We start from the raw sequence: 16467 nt of genomic DNA on the forward strand, positions 1-16467 counted from the left end.
CAACCGATTGTACTGAAATTTTACATGGCCTCTGGGTTGAATATAAGCCTATTGTAATTTAAAAAATCCTTCTGGGCTACGTCCAAAAGGTCCCATTTTGGTTTCTAAAGTTGTGTTATATGAATTGAAAGAGCTTGTTAAATGTAATCAAATGTTCTGTGTAAACATCGTATTGTGACAGCACGATCATATGTTCAATTAAATTAACCAATATTTTCAATTCTAACATTTATAGAGGTAAAGCATAACAAAAGTAACAATATCTCTTATTTCAACACCATGGAAACAAGCGAACTAATTAATTAGTTTGGATTTTAATTAATGAACTAAATTAGGAATGTGTATATGTAAGATAGGCATTGAATTTGGTTCCCTTAAACATTGTGGGACGGTATATTTGCAGAAGCTAAAGTACCAAAAACTGAGGGATTGGCCATAAGCTTGACTCAACAAACCATCCTTTCCATGACTTCAGTTTAAGAAAACAAGCGAGCGCAGTGACTTCGTGATTATTGCAAGAGGAATGCAAAGCAATACAAGAGACACTAAGTGCAATTTTTATGACAGGAAATCGTCGATGGGACACCGCATCCATTTCTCACTGATGAGACATCCAATAATGATTAGATATATAAATACTGTTATAATTTCTACACTGGACCATGGAAATAATATGATATTGCGAACAATGGTATGGTATTGGGAAGCAAGAACATATACTGTACTGTATAAAGTATCGTCTTTAGATGTGGATGTCCACTGTCGTAATGTAAGTATTAAAAAATGGTAGTATTATTGATGTTGATTTTAGTTTTTAATTTTGAATAACAATATCCATCCAGTTTATGAAAGTACTGTTTTGAATCCAAGCAAATTCAAAAATTATCTATATATATATTGAAATTATATATATATATATATATATATATATATATATATATATATATATTGTTTCTCAGGATTCTCAGGACAACATAGCAAACTCCAACCTTGCGTTGGAAATATAATTAATTTGGACTATAAGTTATATGAAATAAGAATTATTCGCTATTTTGCTTAAATCCTGGTCCTCTTAGTCATAAATCCTGAAAAATGAGTACCTACCTGATGACATATGACTAACTCTATTTAAACATATCATAGGACCCTATCGTATTACATCACAAATGCTTTCAAGTGCTAAATAGTACAAGTATTACTTTAATCGTGAGAGTTATTCAATCAAATACACGGAATGTTACATAGAAATTGCAGGCGAAGCCGCGTGTATATGCTAGTGTACATATCATTTTGGATGCTTTAATTGAAAGTTTTCTTATAATATGTAACTGTGATTGGCTGTTCCTTTTGTCTTATGTTGATATGTTAAAGATTACGATGTTAAAAGAGCAATTCATTGTACATTTATAAACATGAATTCTATTACACATTTTTAAATAGAATAAATATATAAAAAATAGTCGGTGCTGCATAAAAATTGCAAATTAAAAGATATGTAATTTTTTGATTATTGTTAATCCCAAGCAGTGATATAAAGATAATCTTCGTGTTTGTATTCCTTCCTATGATGTATTATAGCACAGAGGTAGTTCAGGAGTTAAAAACGCTTTGTTCCAAATGAAAATGTCTAAAAGTAAATTATTTCGCAATGTTCATAGTATGATTCATTTTTAATATATAACCCGTTCATAAAACTAATGTTCTTATCTCACACTTTGCCTTATTTATAACTGTCCGTGAAGCTACACAAATACAAGTATAATAGTGTAACTCTCACTAGGCACAATAATGGCGGCGCGGCATGTTTACACACGACTGATATGTTACTATAAGATAGTTTATCATCGTTCTTGTTGCATATTAAAACATACCAGCGTCGACCTGGTTCACTTTCTCAGTTGATGCACCAAACAACACAACTCCTCCTTACAAGTTTATTTGCGTAGAACACAGAATTTCGTACATTATAAACATATTGATACATTGATGAACATCCAGGAGATGACAGCTTATTGACAAGCCGCCACTGTACATTGCTCGTTTTCTGCAAGGCCAAAGTGGTCGGAGCAAGGCATTTTGTTTTTACAAATAAACCAGGTTGTTCTAAAATCGTTACGATTGTCATTAAGTGGGCGTTACAGTTGTGTGGTTAGCAGAATTATTGTGTTTGAATATGTTTCATCATAAAGAAATCAACTGATCCGTTTGGCTTGATTCATTGAAAGGCACCAAGTAGCTACACCACTATTTGTATATACCCGCACGATCTTATTTAAAAGCTCCGAGTTGGACAACTGCCTTCCAAATCTTACAGCCAGGTTTCTCATTGCAACAATCCAACCAACATATTAACACACTTTTTTGCGTTCTCAGATTTCGTAAGTCCAAATGGAAGAGCAAATATAAGTATGCTTTTAACATTAGTCGTCAAATTCTGACATGATAAGCCTAATTCATTTTGAGGTCGAGAGTCATGAACAAGACTATAGAAAATCTCAGTTTAAGCTATTTTAGTCTATGCAGGTAGGCCTACCACAACAACCAGAGTTTTGTAAGTTTGTAATTGTATATTTTCGTCCATAGAAGTGAAGGTTGTGCTAGTGCTAAACACATTCACTTATTAATATGCCAAAACAATTAGGTACGCAAAAAGTCGCTAATCCTTGAAACAAAAGTTGCAATGGAGTACAGTATCAACTTAAATACATAAAACGAAATAACTGCGGTATCTTTATCTCTGAAATTCATTTTTCTCTTAAATAATTTTTTCCATTAAAGCAGTACAGGAACGTTCCGGCACCAGTACACCCCTGCACGTGACGTAGCTATGGTGGTTGATTCAATGGGATGTCCCTGATGAAACGATGCAAAGAATCATTTTGAGCTTCTTCGTCGCTGACTTTTGTCTTTATCTCTTCAGACGGACGTTGACTCCATACTCGAGGAGTCAAGTCTGTGACAGCGTCAGATTTCGGTCGCTGCGTTTAGCGAAAGGTGAAATGGAGCCGGAATTAACATTCCCGTTGAATCAACCCTTCCCGCCAAAGGTACGTCATGTGTCGAAAAGAGGTTAGTTTGTTCGCGAAGACGAGAAGAAAAAAAAAACACAAAATAAACAAAATTGTCAAGAAATCGAATACACACGAAATACCATCATGAAATTTTTCAGTTAGTTACTGACATATGTGATGAAGTTAGTACGTTGAATTGGTTTTCATAAAAAATGGGACATTTTAACTTAACTTTTAAATCTTACAATGTCTCGCTTTTTGTAGCAAGGTAAACCACAAATACACTCCAATTTGTAACTGTTCACTGGGATTACTGATTAACGCAATAAGAGGTCTTTGTCCCTAGCAATTTATTACTGTTCACTAGGATTACTGATTAACGCAATAAGAGGTCTTTGTCACTGGTAATGTATTACTGTTCACTAGGATTACTAATTAACGCAATGAGAGATGTTTCTCACTTGCAATTTGTAACTGTTCACTGGGATTACTGATTAACGCAATAAGAGGTCTTTGTCCCTGGCAATTTATTACTGTTCACTAGGATTACTAATTAACGCAATGAGAGATGTTTCTCACTTATAATTTGTCACTGTTCACTGGGATTACTGATTAACGCAATAAGAGGTCTTTGCCACTAGCAATTTGTTACTGTTCACTAGGATTACTAATTAACGCAATGAGAGATGTTTCTCACTTGCAACTTGTCGCTTTTCACTGGGATTACTGATTAACGCAATAAGAGGTCTTTGTCCCTGGCAATTTATTACTGTTCAATAGGATTACTGATTAACGCAATAAGAGGTCTTTGTCACTGGTAATGTTTTACTGTTCACTAGGATTACTAATTAACGCAATGAGAGATGTTTCTCACTTGCAATTTGTCACTGTTCACTGGGATTACTGATTAACGCAATAAGAGGTCTTTGCCACTGGCAATTTGTTACTGTTCACTAGGATTACTAATTAACGCAATGAGAGATGTTTCTCACTTGCAATTTGTCACTTTTCACTGGGATTACTGATTAACGCAATAAGAGGTCTTTGTCACTGGTAATGTATTACTGTTCACTAGGATTACTAATTAACGCAATGAGAGATGTTTCTCACTTGCAATTTGTAACTGTTCACTGGGATTACTGATTAACGCAATAAGAGGTCTTTGCCACTGGCAATTTGTTGCTGTTCACTAGGATTACTAATTAACGCAATGAGAGATGTTTCTCACTTGCAATTTGTCACTGTTCAGTGGGATTACTGATTAACGCAATAAGAGGTCTTTGCCACTGGCAATTTGTTACTGTTCACTAGGATTACTAATTAACGCAATGAGAGATGTTTCTCACTTGCAATTTGTCACTTTTCACCGGGATTACTGATTAACGCAATAAGAGGTCTTTGCCACTGGCAATTTGTTACTGTTCACTAGGATTACTAATTAACGCAATGAGAGATGTTTCTCACTTGCAATTTGTCACTTTTCACCGGGATTACTGATTAACGCAATAAGAGGTCTTTGCCACTGGCAATTTGTTACTGTTCACTAGGATTACTAATTAACGCAATGAGAGATGTTTCTCACTTGCAATTTGTAACTGTTCACTGGGATTACTGATTAACGCAATAAGAGGTCTTTGCCACTGGCAATTTGTTACTGTTCAATAGGATTACTAATTTACGCAATGAGAGATGTTTCTCACTTGCAATTTGTCACTTTTCCCTGGGATTACTGATTAACGCAATAAGAGGTCTTTGCTACTGGCAATTTATTACTGTTCACTAGGATTACTAATTAACGTAATGAGAGATGTTTCTCACTTGCAATTTGTCACTGTTCACTGGGATTATTGATTAACGCAATAAGAGGTCTTTGCCACTGGCAATTTGTTACTGTTCACTAGGATTACTAATTAACGCAATGAGAGATGTTTCTCACTTGCAATTTGCCACTTTTCACTGGGATTACTGATTAACGCAATGAGAGATGTTTTCACTTGCAATTTGTAACTGTTCACTGGGATTACTGATTAACGCAATAAGAGGTCTTTGTCCCTGGCAATTTATTACTGTTCACTAGGATTACTAATTAACGCAATGAGAGATGTTTCTCACTTGTAATTTGTCACTGTTCACTGGGATTACTGATTAACGCAATAAGAGGTCTTTGCCACTAGCAATTTGTTACTGTTCACTAGGATTACTAATTAACGCAATGAGAGATGTTTCTCACTTGCAACTTGTCGCTTTTCACTGGGATTACTGATTAACGCAATAAGAGGTCTTTGTCCCTGGCAATTTATTACTGTTCAATAGGATTACTGATTAACGCAATAAGAGGTCTTTGTCACTGGTAATGTTTTACTGTTCACTAGGATTACTAATTAACGCAATGAGAGATGTTTCTCACTTGCAATTTGTCACTGTTCACTGGGATTACTGATTAACGCAATAAGAGGTCTTTGCCACTGGCAATTTGTTACTGTTCACTAGGATTACTAATTAACGCAATGAGAGATGTTTCTCACTTGCAATTTGTAACTGTTCACTGGGATTACTGATTAACGCAATAAGAGGTCTTTGCCACTGGCAATTTGTTGCTGTTCACTAGGATTACTAATTAACGCAATGAGAGATGTTTCTCACTTGCAATTTGTCACTGTTCACTGGGATTACTGATTAACGCAATAAGAGGTCTTTGCCACTGGCAATTTGTTACTGTTCACTAGGATTACTAATTAACGCAATGAGAGATGTTTCTCACTTGCAATTTGTCACTGTTCACTGGGATTACTGATTAACGCAATAAGAGGTCTTTGCCACTGGCAATTTGTTACTGTTCACTAGGATTACTAATTAACGCAATGAGAGATGTTTCTCATTTGCAATTTGTCACTTTTCACCGGGATTACTGATTAACGCAATAAGAGGTCTTTGCCACTGGCAATTTGTTACTGTTCACTAGGATTACTAATTAACGCAATGAGAGATGTTTCTCACTTGCAATTTGTAACTGTTCACTGGGATTACTGATTAACGCAATAAGAGGTCTTTGCCACTGGCAATTTGTTACTGTTCAGTAGGATTACTAATTTACGCAATGAGAGATGTTTCTCACTTGCAATTTGTCACTTTTCCCTGGGATTACTGATTAACGCAATAAGAGGTCTTTGCCACTGGCAATTTATTACTGTTCACTAGGATTACTAATTAACGTAATGAGAGATGTTTCTCACTTGCAATTTGTCACTGTTCACTGGGATTATTGATTAACGCAATAAGAGGTCTTTGCCACTGGCAATTTGTTACTGTTCACTAGGATTACTAATTAACGCAATGAGAGATGTTTCTCACTTGCAATTTGCCACTTTTCACTGGGATTACTGATTAACGCAATGAGAGATGTTTCTCACTTGCAATTTGTCACTTTTCACTGGGATTACTGATTAACGCAATAAAAAATGTTTGTCACTTGCAATTTTCTACTCAATACCGTGGTTTTGTTTAATTGTAATCTGTTAATTTATTCTACTTAATACTTGTGTATAAATTGTAATTTTAAGTGAATAAATGTATGATATACTCGTTTTTTGTTATTTAATTTAATTTAAGTGAAATAACTAATCATTAAAATATCATTTTTAGATTATATAGCAAACTTTATATTTAAAAGTTGTAATAATGCTACAAATTAGAAAATAATATTTAATCAATTATTAAAAAATAGTTAGACACGTTTTTATTAGGTACAGATAAAATGAATCAAAATATATAATGTATTCAAACATATACTAAAAGTACGGTATGTATGTATTGGTGGTTATTGATATGAATATACTTATAAAATTCCAAACAGACAACGTGGGACACATGGATGCAGATTTTTTCAAAAGGAGAGACCCTTTTAAACCTTAAGGCCGCCTCACACCGGACGTCCATCCATACACTGGACGGCTGTTATGCCTTGGATGTCCACGGGGTATTACTTCACGGACCAATTTGTACCACCTCCGTCATGGAAACATTGAAATAATAGCATTTAGTGTACCTTGGTGTAACAGTGATTTTGTGAGACGTGTACCATGGATTGCTGCTGACAAGAACATTGGGTTCACCATTTAGTGAAAAAATGAAACAATTAAGATATTGAAAAAAAAATTGTTTAAAATCATTGTTACCAATAACGAAAAAGCTACTTACTTATACCAAGACAAGAGCCGATAATCCGAGAAGGGGCTTTAAAATAAGGAATTAGTGAGCAAAAACAGATTATTAATATTAAAATATCACGGTTCAGCGACAATTAAAGACACCACGCGATGAGGAACTAGCAGGGTGGCGTCTGTTGCCGTGCTCATGCGCAGTGGAATACGAACGTTTGTAATAATCGCTCGGCGAGCGATTCCAAAACATCCACCCACTTGAAAATTTTTGTCCAGTGGTTGGAGGACGCCGCGCCGCACACCAATTGATTATTCATGCATCAATCATCCATTTTTTTACGTTCCGCGTTTTTCTAGGGATTTTACAAGTACATCCGCATCTAGTAAATTCAGTATTACACGTTTTAGTACAATCTGAATGGGACTGTGAATCGGTTTGAATGTAGAAGAAACTATTTCACTCTTTTTGGTCCGTTTTAAAAACTTGTTCAAAAATGTTTTGAATTAATGTAATTATATAAGCTTAATTAATTGTGAAAGACCCAGATGCAAGGGGATGAAATAAGCAATTTTAAAATAGTGCTTAAGGATGTGATTGGAATATTTATTTGCAGTTCCTAATTCACTTTAGAAGTGCGGAGTAGCAAAGAGGAATCAGAACACACATGATACTGGTACGCTTTGAATTTAACAAGAACCGCCAGATGAGGTACTAGCCAAGAGGCTCGAGGTTTGAGGGGGCTTGGCAGAAAATAAATTTCATGTTAAATAAAATACTGTGTGTTTATGAATTTATGTATTTATGTATCGGGGGTATAGCTCAGTGGTAGAGCATTCGACTGCAGATCGAGAGGTCCCCGGTTCAAACCCGGGTGCCCCCTGTATCTTTTTGCACCGTCTGTAACTAAAATAGCTCTGCTGCTGCATTTATAAAGGCATTAAACATGACATTATCATAATATCTCTGATATTTTTTTAATGTTAATCGGTATTTTTTAAATCTACTTTATTTTAAAATAAATCTTGCACACTAATATTACAATGCAATTCGTTGTTCCCAATCCGCACGACTTCATTTTTAGTCTTAAAACGTCTGTCTGCCCTTTTAGCTTACACAAGTGCAGAGAACGCTCACTATTATTATCACGCCTACATTGCAAATATTGAATGGAGTAAAAAAAGAACTATTAAATGACTATTACCATTCTTAGATATACAAATTTTAAAGTTGTCTTTGAAATGTACACAAAATAAAATTTACAGTAAGCTAAAACAATCCAAAGTCACTTAAAAATGTTATTAAAATACAAAACTAGTATTAAGATAGTACTATATACTACTGTTAGGGCTCTCAGTATTTTGAGCTTCTGTTCCTAGATAATATCCCTATCCGCACTCTTTGTTATGGTCAACTTAGGTTGACGCAAAAGTGTGAACTATGGAGCGGTGTCTTACTACTACTAGTAGGCTGTTGTTATCAGTCGACCCAATCGCAACAAACCAATGTACTCTCTCAAGAAATTTAGATTCCACCATCGATTTTTTTCCCTTTAAAATTTACATTTACCTGGACTACTTTCACGTTTCTGTTATTTGTTAAGCTCAGGCTCAGTATAACTTAAAGTAAATTTGCGGACGGCATTCTAGATGACCAAATCATAAGGGCGATTTGAATTGCAAGTCACTTTAGATGGTGAAGTTTACACATGTTCTGGAAAATAAATTTAAAATCTTTTGGACGATGTTCCTTTGGCAACACAGCAACATATGGTTCCCTCACAACAATGGTTCCCGTTACTTCTTGAAAGTGACCTACCCAGGTAGGTGGATCTGTGGCCTCCCGGGCCCGTTGGATTTTTACAATGGGGATTTAGAGAAAGTGTACGCTGAACCCGTATGTAATATTGATGAACTGCGACAACGTATACGCCACGCCACGCTGCTTAAAAATGCAATTCTTCAGGAAGTGCAAGAAGAGTCAGTCGATTATTTATAAGATGTTATGCCTGTATACGAATTGGAGGACGACAGTTTGAACATTTACTATAATTTCAGTTTCAGACTAAACCACTTTGCAGTAACAAAATTTTTTTCCACTTTTGACATTTTTTCTCTACATTAACTTTTAACATTTTGAATACCGGTACCAATTGTAAGTGTTGATTTAACAATAACATTCTTATTTATAAAGTGATAGTATTTTTATATACTTTCGAAATCCCCACAACATGACCATGTTTTTAAGCAAACAATCCGTCAGTTTAATAACAGAATTGCTTTAAAAAACAAATAATTGAATCAGAAGATTGGTTATTTTAAGTACCTTAAATTCGAAATTACCTTTAGTTCAAATAGAAAACTGTGATGGCAATAATCTGTATTTCAGGTGAGCCAGATTTCCTTGAAAAAATAAAACAAAAGTCCTGGTTTTGTATCAGTAGAGCACGCAATATCCATCTTAACTAGTTTTTGTGGTTTCCAAACAAGTGTCAATATATCGAATAATAAGCGACTTTCACTGGAATCATGTTTTGTTATTTGGGATGGCTAGCCAATCACCACATTGAATACTATCCGTGACTTATGGGATACTCTGTATATATATATATATATATATATATATATATATATATATATATATATATATATATAATATCGAATAATAAGCGACTTTCACTGGAATCATGTTTTGTTATTTGGGATGGCTAGCCTATCACCACATTGAATACTATCCGTGACTTATGGGATACTCTGTATATATATAACTGCAATTGCAATAATTAGGCACCACAAATGAAATAGCGCATCAGGTTAGATATCTGAAAGTTATATGGTAGGTATCAAAATGTCAAATAATTTGACACAACAAATGTTTTATTGTAACAGAAACACCATTACTACAAAAACTTAGACAAAAGAGTATGTTGTAATTTTAACTAGACAATTAAATAATAATACTATATTACTATTATAACACATACTCGCTACAGAGGGGTTATGACACTCGTAATATCAGACATTGCTCAGCTTAGTAACTAAAATGTTAGTTAACATTGTATACTATGGCTAGAGTAGATCTCGTGTACAAGTTTATCTTACAGTTCTTAAGAAGTAAAAAATTATTTACCAAACAATTAGTTTTATTCCGAAATTTCAGAGTTAGCGTACGTTTAATTAGGAAAGAAAAAAATAAATGACTATGACATTAATAATGTAATTATAAAAAGATACGAAACAGTCGATCGTAGTTTTTTAAGAAGTGTGTGTGCTGCACTAGATTCGAGGACTGGCGGAAGAAAATAAACTATTGCACAATAATTACAGTATAATAATCAATATTTGAACTATTCTTACATAGTACATAAGCTAACATAACTGATAAACATCAGTTATTGTGCTAGTTTAACTCTTTACTCGGTAGTGTATAGTGAGTATGTGAGACTAGTGACAGTAGACACATTCATGATGATGTATGTTAAGGATACGTGCTATGTGGACGTTTACCAGTGATTGTGCTAGCTAGTGTAACCCTTTACTCGGTAGTGTACAGTGAGTATGTGAGACTAGTGACAGTAGACACATTCATGATGATGTATGTTAAGGATAAGTGCTATGTGGACGTTTACCAGTGATTGTGCTAGCTAGTGTAACCCTTTACTCGGTAGTGTACAGTGAGTATGTGAGACTAGTGACAGTAGACACATTCATGATGATGTATGTTAAGGATACAAGCTATGTGGACGTTTACCAGTGATTGTGCTAGCTAACGTAACCCTTTACTCGGTAGTGTACAGTGAGTATGTGAGACTAGTGACAGTAGACACATTCATGATGATGTATGTTAAGGATACAAGCTATGTGGACGTTTACCAGTGATTGTGCTAGCTAGTGTAACCCTTTACTCGGTAGTGTACAGTGAGTATGTGAGACTAGTGACAGTAGACACATTCATGATGATGTATGTTAAGGATAAGTGCTATGTGGACGTTTACCAGTGATTGTGCTAGCTAGTGTAACCCTTTACTCGGTAGTGTACAGTGAGTATGTGAGACTAGTGACAGTAGACACATTCATGATGATGTATGTTAAGGATAAGTGCTATGTGGACGTTTACCAGTGATTGTGCTAGCTAGTGTAACCCTTTACTCGGTAGTGTACAGTGAGTATGTGAGACTAGTGACAGTAGACACATTCATGATGATGTATGTTAAGGATACAAGCTATGTGGACGTTTACCAGTGATTGTGCTAGCTAATGTAACCCTTTACTCGGTAGTGTATAGTGAGTATGTGAGACTAGTGACAGTAGACACATTCATGATGATGTATGTTAAGGATACAAGCTATGTGGACATTTACCAGTGATTGTGCTAGCTAGTGTAACCTTTTACTCGGTAGTGTACAGTGAGTATGTGAGACTAGTGACAGTAGACACATTCATGATGATGTATGTTAAGGATACAAGCTATGTGGACATTTACCAGTGATTGTGCTAGCTAGTGTAACCCTTTACTCGGTAGTGTATAGTGAGTATGTGAGACTAGTGACAGTAGACACATTCATGATGATGTATGTTAAGGATACAAGCTATGTGGACGTTTACCAGTGATTGTGCTAGCTAGTGTAACCATTTACTTGGTAGTGTATAGCGATTATGTCACTCTGATGACAGTGGACACAGTCATGATGATGTATGTAAAGGATACATGCTACGTAAGTGTTTACCAGTTACTAGTTCAACTCTTTACTTGGTAGTATACGGTGAGTTAGTCTAGATGCGGATTCGAAAATCTGCTGTCAATAGGCTATTGTGATAGTGCCGCCTTCCTCTGTAAACTGATAATTGCTGTATGGCCCCCCCACCACCATCAGGCTACCAACCTTGATAACGGTGCTGTAATGTAGCAGTCTATGAGAAGATAGGCGAGCAAAGATTACTATCTGTCCCCTACCTGAAACGATACGTTGTGGTAAACGATAGAAACAGAAATGATAAATACATTCATAAAAACGTAACAAACATACTATAAAAATTTAACTTAAGCAATAATAAAGAATACCCACTACTTAAATGTTCATTAAATATAACGATTACTACAAGATTCAAAATATGACAACTCTTTGCAAAGGCAATAAAAATTAATTTTGTTTCTGTGGTCAATACGGACGAAAATCTCATCACACACTTTTTTATTTAGTGGAGGTTAGATTACCTAACTAACTAATTGTCCCTTCAATCGTAAGGAGACACATATAAGATATATTGAGATTTTACACAAAAGTATCTTAAATATGCAGAGGATATGTAAGACAGAATTTGAAACATTCTATGAATATGTTCAATAATATATTGAATGTATTTAAGAGAATATTCATAAAATATATGGTAATTTACAGAAAGTTTGAATCGCACCACATAACTGCTAGTATCTCACAAACTCTGCTACTCAATTCCTATATGCATACGTATTCTATTCTCTTTTTAAAGTTAAATCTACCACTGCTGCTATTCAGTGATATACAAGAAAGAAAATATTAAATGTTACGTTACATATATCCAAATTTGTTTGAATGTCAAAACTGTTATGTTTATTTGGAATGTTTGTTATCAGGTGTTTCTTCTTTTGTTTGTTTATTTTTATTCAGTGTACGTTTATACAGTGTACTTGAGAAAGTTGCGATAACAACGAAATATTGTACAACAAATAATTGTAGTTTTCTTTTTAATATACGGGGAGCGCTAAACATGTCACAGTTGAGAGGTATATTTTGTTTGTTGCTCCTGGTTTCTGCAAGCCTATCTTTAAAATGAGCTTATGCGTTGACGGAATTCGTTGAAACAAGTACCGTAGGAATTGCAATAAAAGTTTAAAAATAGTTGGTATCTTTTTAAATTTCTATAACCCATGTAAAACAGCTGATACCTACCAAAAGGCAAAATGTTTGCTGTTCCTGGCGTGTGCAAGCGTACCTTTAAAATTGTCATGCTCGATTATGCGTTGACGGATTGCGTTGAAACAAGTACCGTTGGAATTCTAATATTTTTTTCAAATAGTTGGTGTTTAGTAAAGTTTTATAACTATACCGGTGTTTTTGTTATTTGTTTAAAAAAATGTTCAACAGACGCCATTTTGTTATTACATAACACAATTATTTTTCTAAATTTTTCTCTTGTCTATTCAGATATATATGAATAATTTGGTTTCTTTAACTTAACTAGTTTTAAAGATAATGTGTGTATCAAAAATACAAAATTGGGGTTAGCGGCTAAACGAGACATTTCTCTACGTATGCATATATGCCAATTTTGATTGAAAGGATCGGTACCATCAGCCAAGTTTGTGACACCCTTTTTGTGAGCACCCTGTATATTTGGAAATGAAATAAAATAATACATAGTGTAAAATAACTTAATTCAATGATGACTAAATGTTTACTGAAAATAAATAAACTGTTAGGCCTATATCCTATTCAGTTAAGCTTTCAGTATTAAAAAAAACACACTATAAACATAGGTTGAAAAAATCCATTAATTGCAAGGTTCCTGGAAATGGATGTTTAATTATATTCCATCAAACCAATACATAAGCAGTAGCATTTGTAATTAATCGTGTAAACCATTTAATTACAAATACGTATAAAATAGTCAGCACTTTAGCACCGTTCAATTTTACCTACCATACTGTTTTAAATAGAAAATATATCGAATATTAATAATACAAAAGTTATTGTTAAGAAATATGATTGAAGCAGTTCTCTTTGCAACTGTGATTATTGTAGACTGCATAATAGACGGTCAGAGGTGTGTTAGATTGTGGTGGGAGGGGAGGAGCGGCAGACAGGATTGGTGACATCCTACACACTATGTTGTAATCATAGCAGAGGTCGTTGTACAGGTTTAGCGATATCCCGATATAACATCTATACGATGATCGCATAGTAACCTACAACGTAAAACCCATCAGCGTCATTGTTACGCATGTTCATTAATACTGCTCAAGATATGAACACACCATAAATATAATCAAGTGCATGTTTGTTTGTAGTCTTTTGCATTTTACAAACTTGGTTTGTTTGATGATGGTGGTTTGTGGTACGTGTAAAATAAGTACGATACCCTAAACACTCAACAACTCTAGAAATTCAAAATAAACATAATTTTTCGTAGACAATCACAATAACAATCTAACACATAGTGTAACATATACATATATACATACATATACATACGTATACATATATACATAGGATTATAAATATTGTTGGCTAAGCCTTAGCGTAGCCTATCACTCGTTGTGCTGGACACATTTCATTTGTTTGTCTGTCTATCTGTCCGCACGATGTTTCAAAAACTAAAAAATAAAATTATGTACGAGTACATGATGTGATAATTAGGCTAAATGTGTTAATATGGCATTTTATTGAATCTCTTATGGAGTGAATTCCGTTTTTTCACAAATTTAATTATTCTCTTACTTTCTCAATACCATCTTGGTTTATCAGTAAAGCCAATGTATTCGCTAAGGCCCAGCAAAATCCCATTAAGTGATATGCACCATTATCGAACTTAATTTTTTGACCCATATAAAAATGAAGCTTTATGCAAAATTTTAATTCTATAGGTTAGTTTGTTTTCGAGATATCGTACTGGGAGTAAAATAGTCAGAAACAGAAATGAAATATTTCCAGCCCCTCGAATGATACTCCTCGCTAACGTTCAACAAATAATATGTAATACAGTGCAAATTATCATGTAACGTACACCTCAATTTGTATGTGATTCAAATTACAAGTTGACATTGTTTTAGGTGAATAACGTAAACAGTTACACATGATAAATAATCAAGAATATTTTAAGAATTTTAAGAATATTATCAGCATTTCTAGAAAATGAGTACCATTTACTTTGTCGATTTTAGGTTTGTTTGCACTACTAATAATGAATATGAAGTCAAGTGATTTTGGGTTAAACTGCTAAAATGCATATAGTGGATACTTTTTATATAAGTAATTAAAGTTCTGAAATTTCTTTTCTTGATAACCAAGTAGCAGCTGTGTTGAAAAATGAGAATTTGAAAAAACGACGTTTTAAGCAAAATATATACAAGATATTTTCCCCAATATCAATCAAATTCGCAATAAAATTAGTCGGTTTTTGAAGTGTATTTTTTCCTAAAACACAATGCCAGATTATTACAACTAAAACTAAGATCAAATGAAGTTACTGAACACTTTGACGTTTAATATACTATTTATAAATCTGCTCTCATACAATTGTTTATGACACCTTCTTGTGCAGTAAATGAAATTAGTGCTTTAATTCAACACAGAACTTACAAACAAATTAAGCATAGGTACATTAAACGCTGTCGTTTCTACCAGAATGGAAAATCATCATCATTCTTGCTTTAAATACATGTCGTAGCGCGCGCCGCTTCATAATTACGTGGATTTATTTTAAAAATTGTTCAGACCCCAGTGATTAGAGATTGCGTTATTGTTTTCATGCTCTATTATCTTAGCTCCCAAAGATGCAAGTTGATTTATAAGTAGCAACCATAATGCAAGATCTAAAAGTTGATTTTTAAACCTGGAAAGATGGGAAGATGAGTAGGGGTATACAATCGCCGCTCCAGGAATGCCAGCAGTACATCCAACTGAAATTGAGAATATAGCTCCGTGATAAATATAGTCCTAAACGCCTAATGGAGACACAAATAGAACTAATCGCTATTTTTCTGCTAGGCCTCATCAGTGTTATTACTAAGTCTATCCGTCAGATCGCACTGTGAACGTGTGTTCCAGTGAAACCTCTGTGTTTATCTTTTCTGCGTTCGTGACAAAAGACATGACAGTCAATTGGTTTTGAGAGCTGAGTTAGGTAAGCGAATGAGCAATAATATCCTACCGAACTCCAAAGCATCTATTGGGACGGATTGTACCCGGAAATTTTTGAAATCTAATGCAGTTAATTCTTTACCTCTACAATAGCTGATTAAACTCATAGGTCCAACGGAACGGACGAAATCCATAATTAATTTATTATGTTTTATCCCTTTAAGAATAATTTCTGTTTTCTAGAGAATCTCTGATGTTATAGAGAAGCTAAGGTTTAAAAATTCTATTTGCACATATTAAAAAAATATTTTGAGAGAGAAATTGCTTTGATGAAAAATTGTATGTTGAAAATCAATCCTTCCAAAATTATCCAGAAGGACGAATCCCGTACGTGAACAACTAATCCGAGACCCCGTAAATGAAGATTCATGCAAAATTTAAACATAACCGGATGATGCC

At 34.3% G+C, this 16467-nt stretch overlaps 1 protein-coding gene and 1 non-coding gene across 2 annotated transcripts in view; both read left to right on the forward strand.

Moving 5' to 3' along the window:
- Positions 1-332: 332 nt before the first annotated feature.
- Positions 333-16467, forward strand: part of LOC124353892 — a 48793-nt gene continuing 32658 nt past the window's right edge. The window contains exon 1 of the mRNA XM_046803939.1: positions 333-769. Within this exon, the coding sequence (XP_046659895.1) occupies positions 524-769 (246 nt within the window). The 5' untranslated portion in view covers positions 333-523. The remainder of the gene's footprint in view (positions 770-16467) is intronic.
- Trnac-gca lies at positions 7981-8052 on the forward strand. Its single transcript has one exon. It is a non-coding gene; the product is annotated as a tRNA-Cys (tRNA).

The sequence above is a fragment of the Homalodisca vitripennis genome, chromosome 2 (assembly GCF_021130785.1).
Source record: "Homalodisca vitripennis isolate AUS2020 chromosome 2, UT_GWSS_2.1, whole genome shotgun sequence".
Lineage (NCBI taxonomy): Eukaryota > Metazoa > Arthropoda > Insecta > Hemiptera > Cicadellidae > Homalodisca > Homalodisca vitripennis.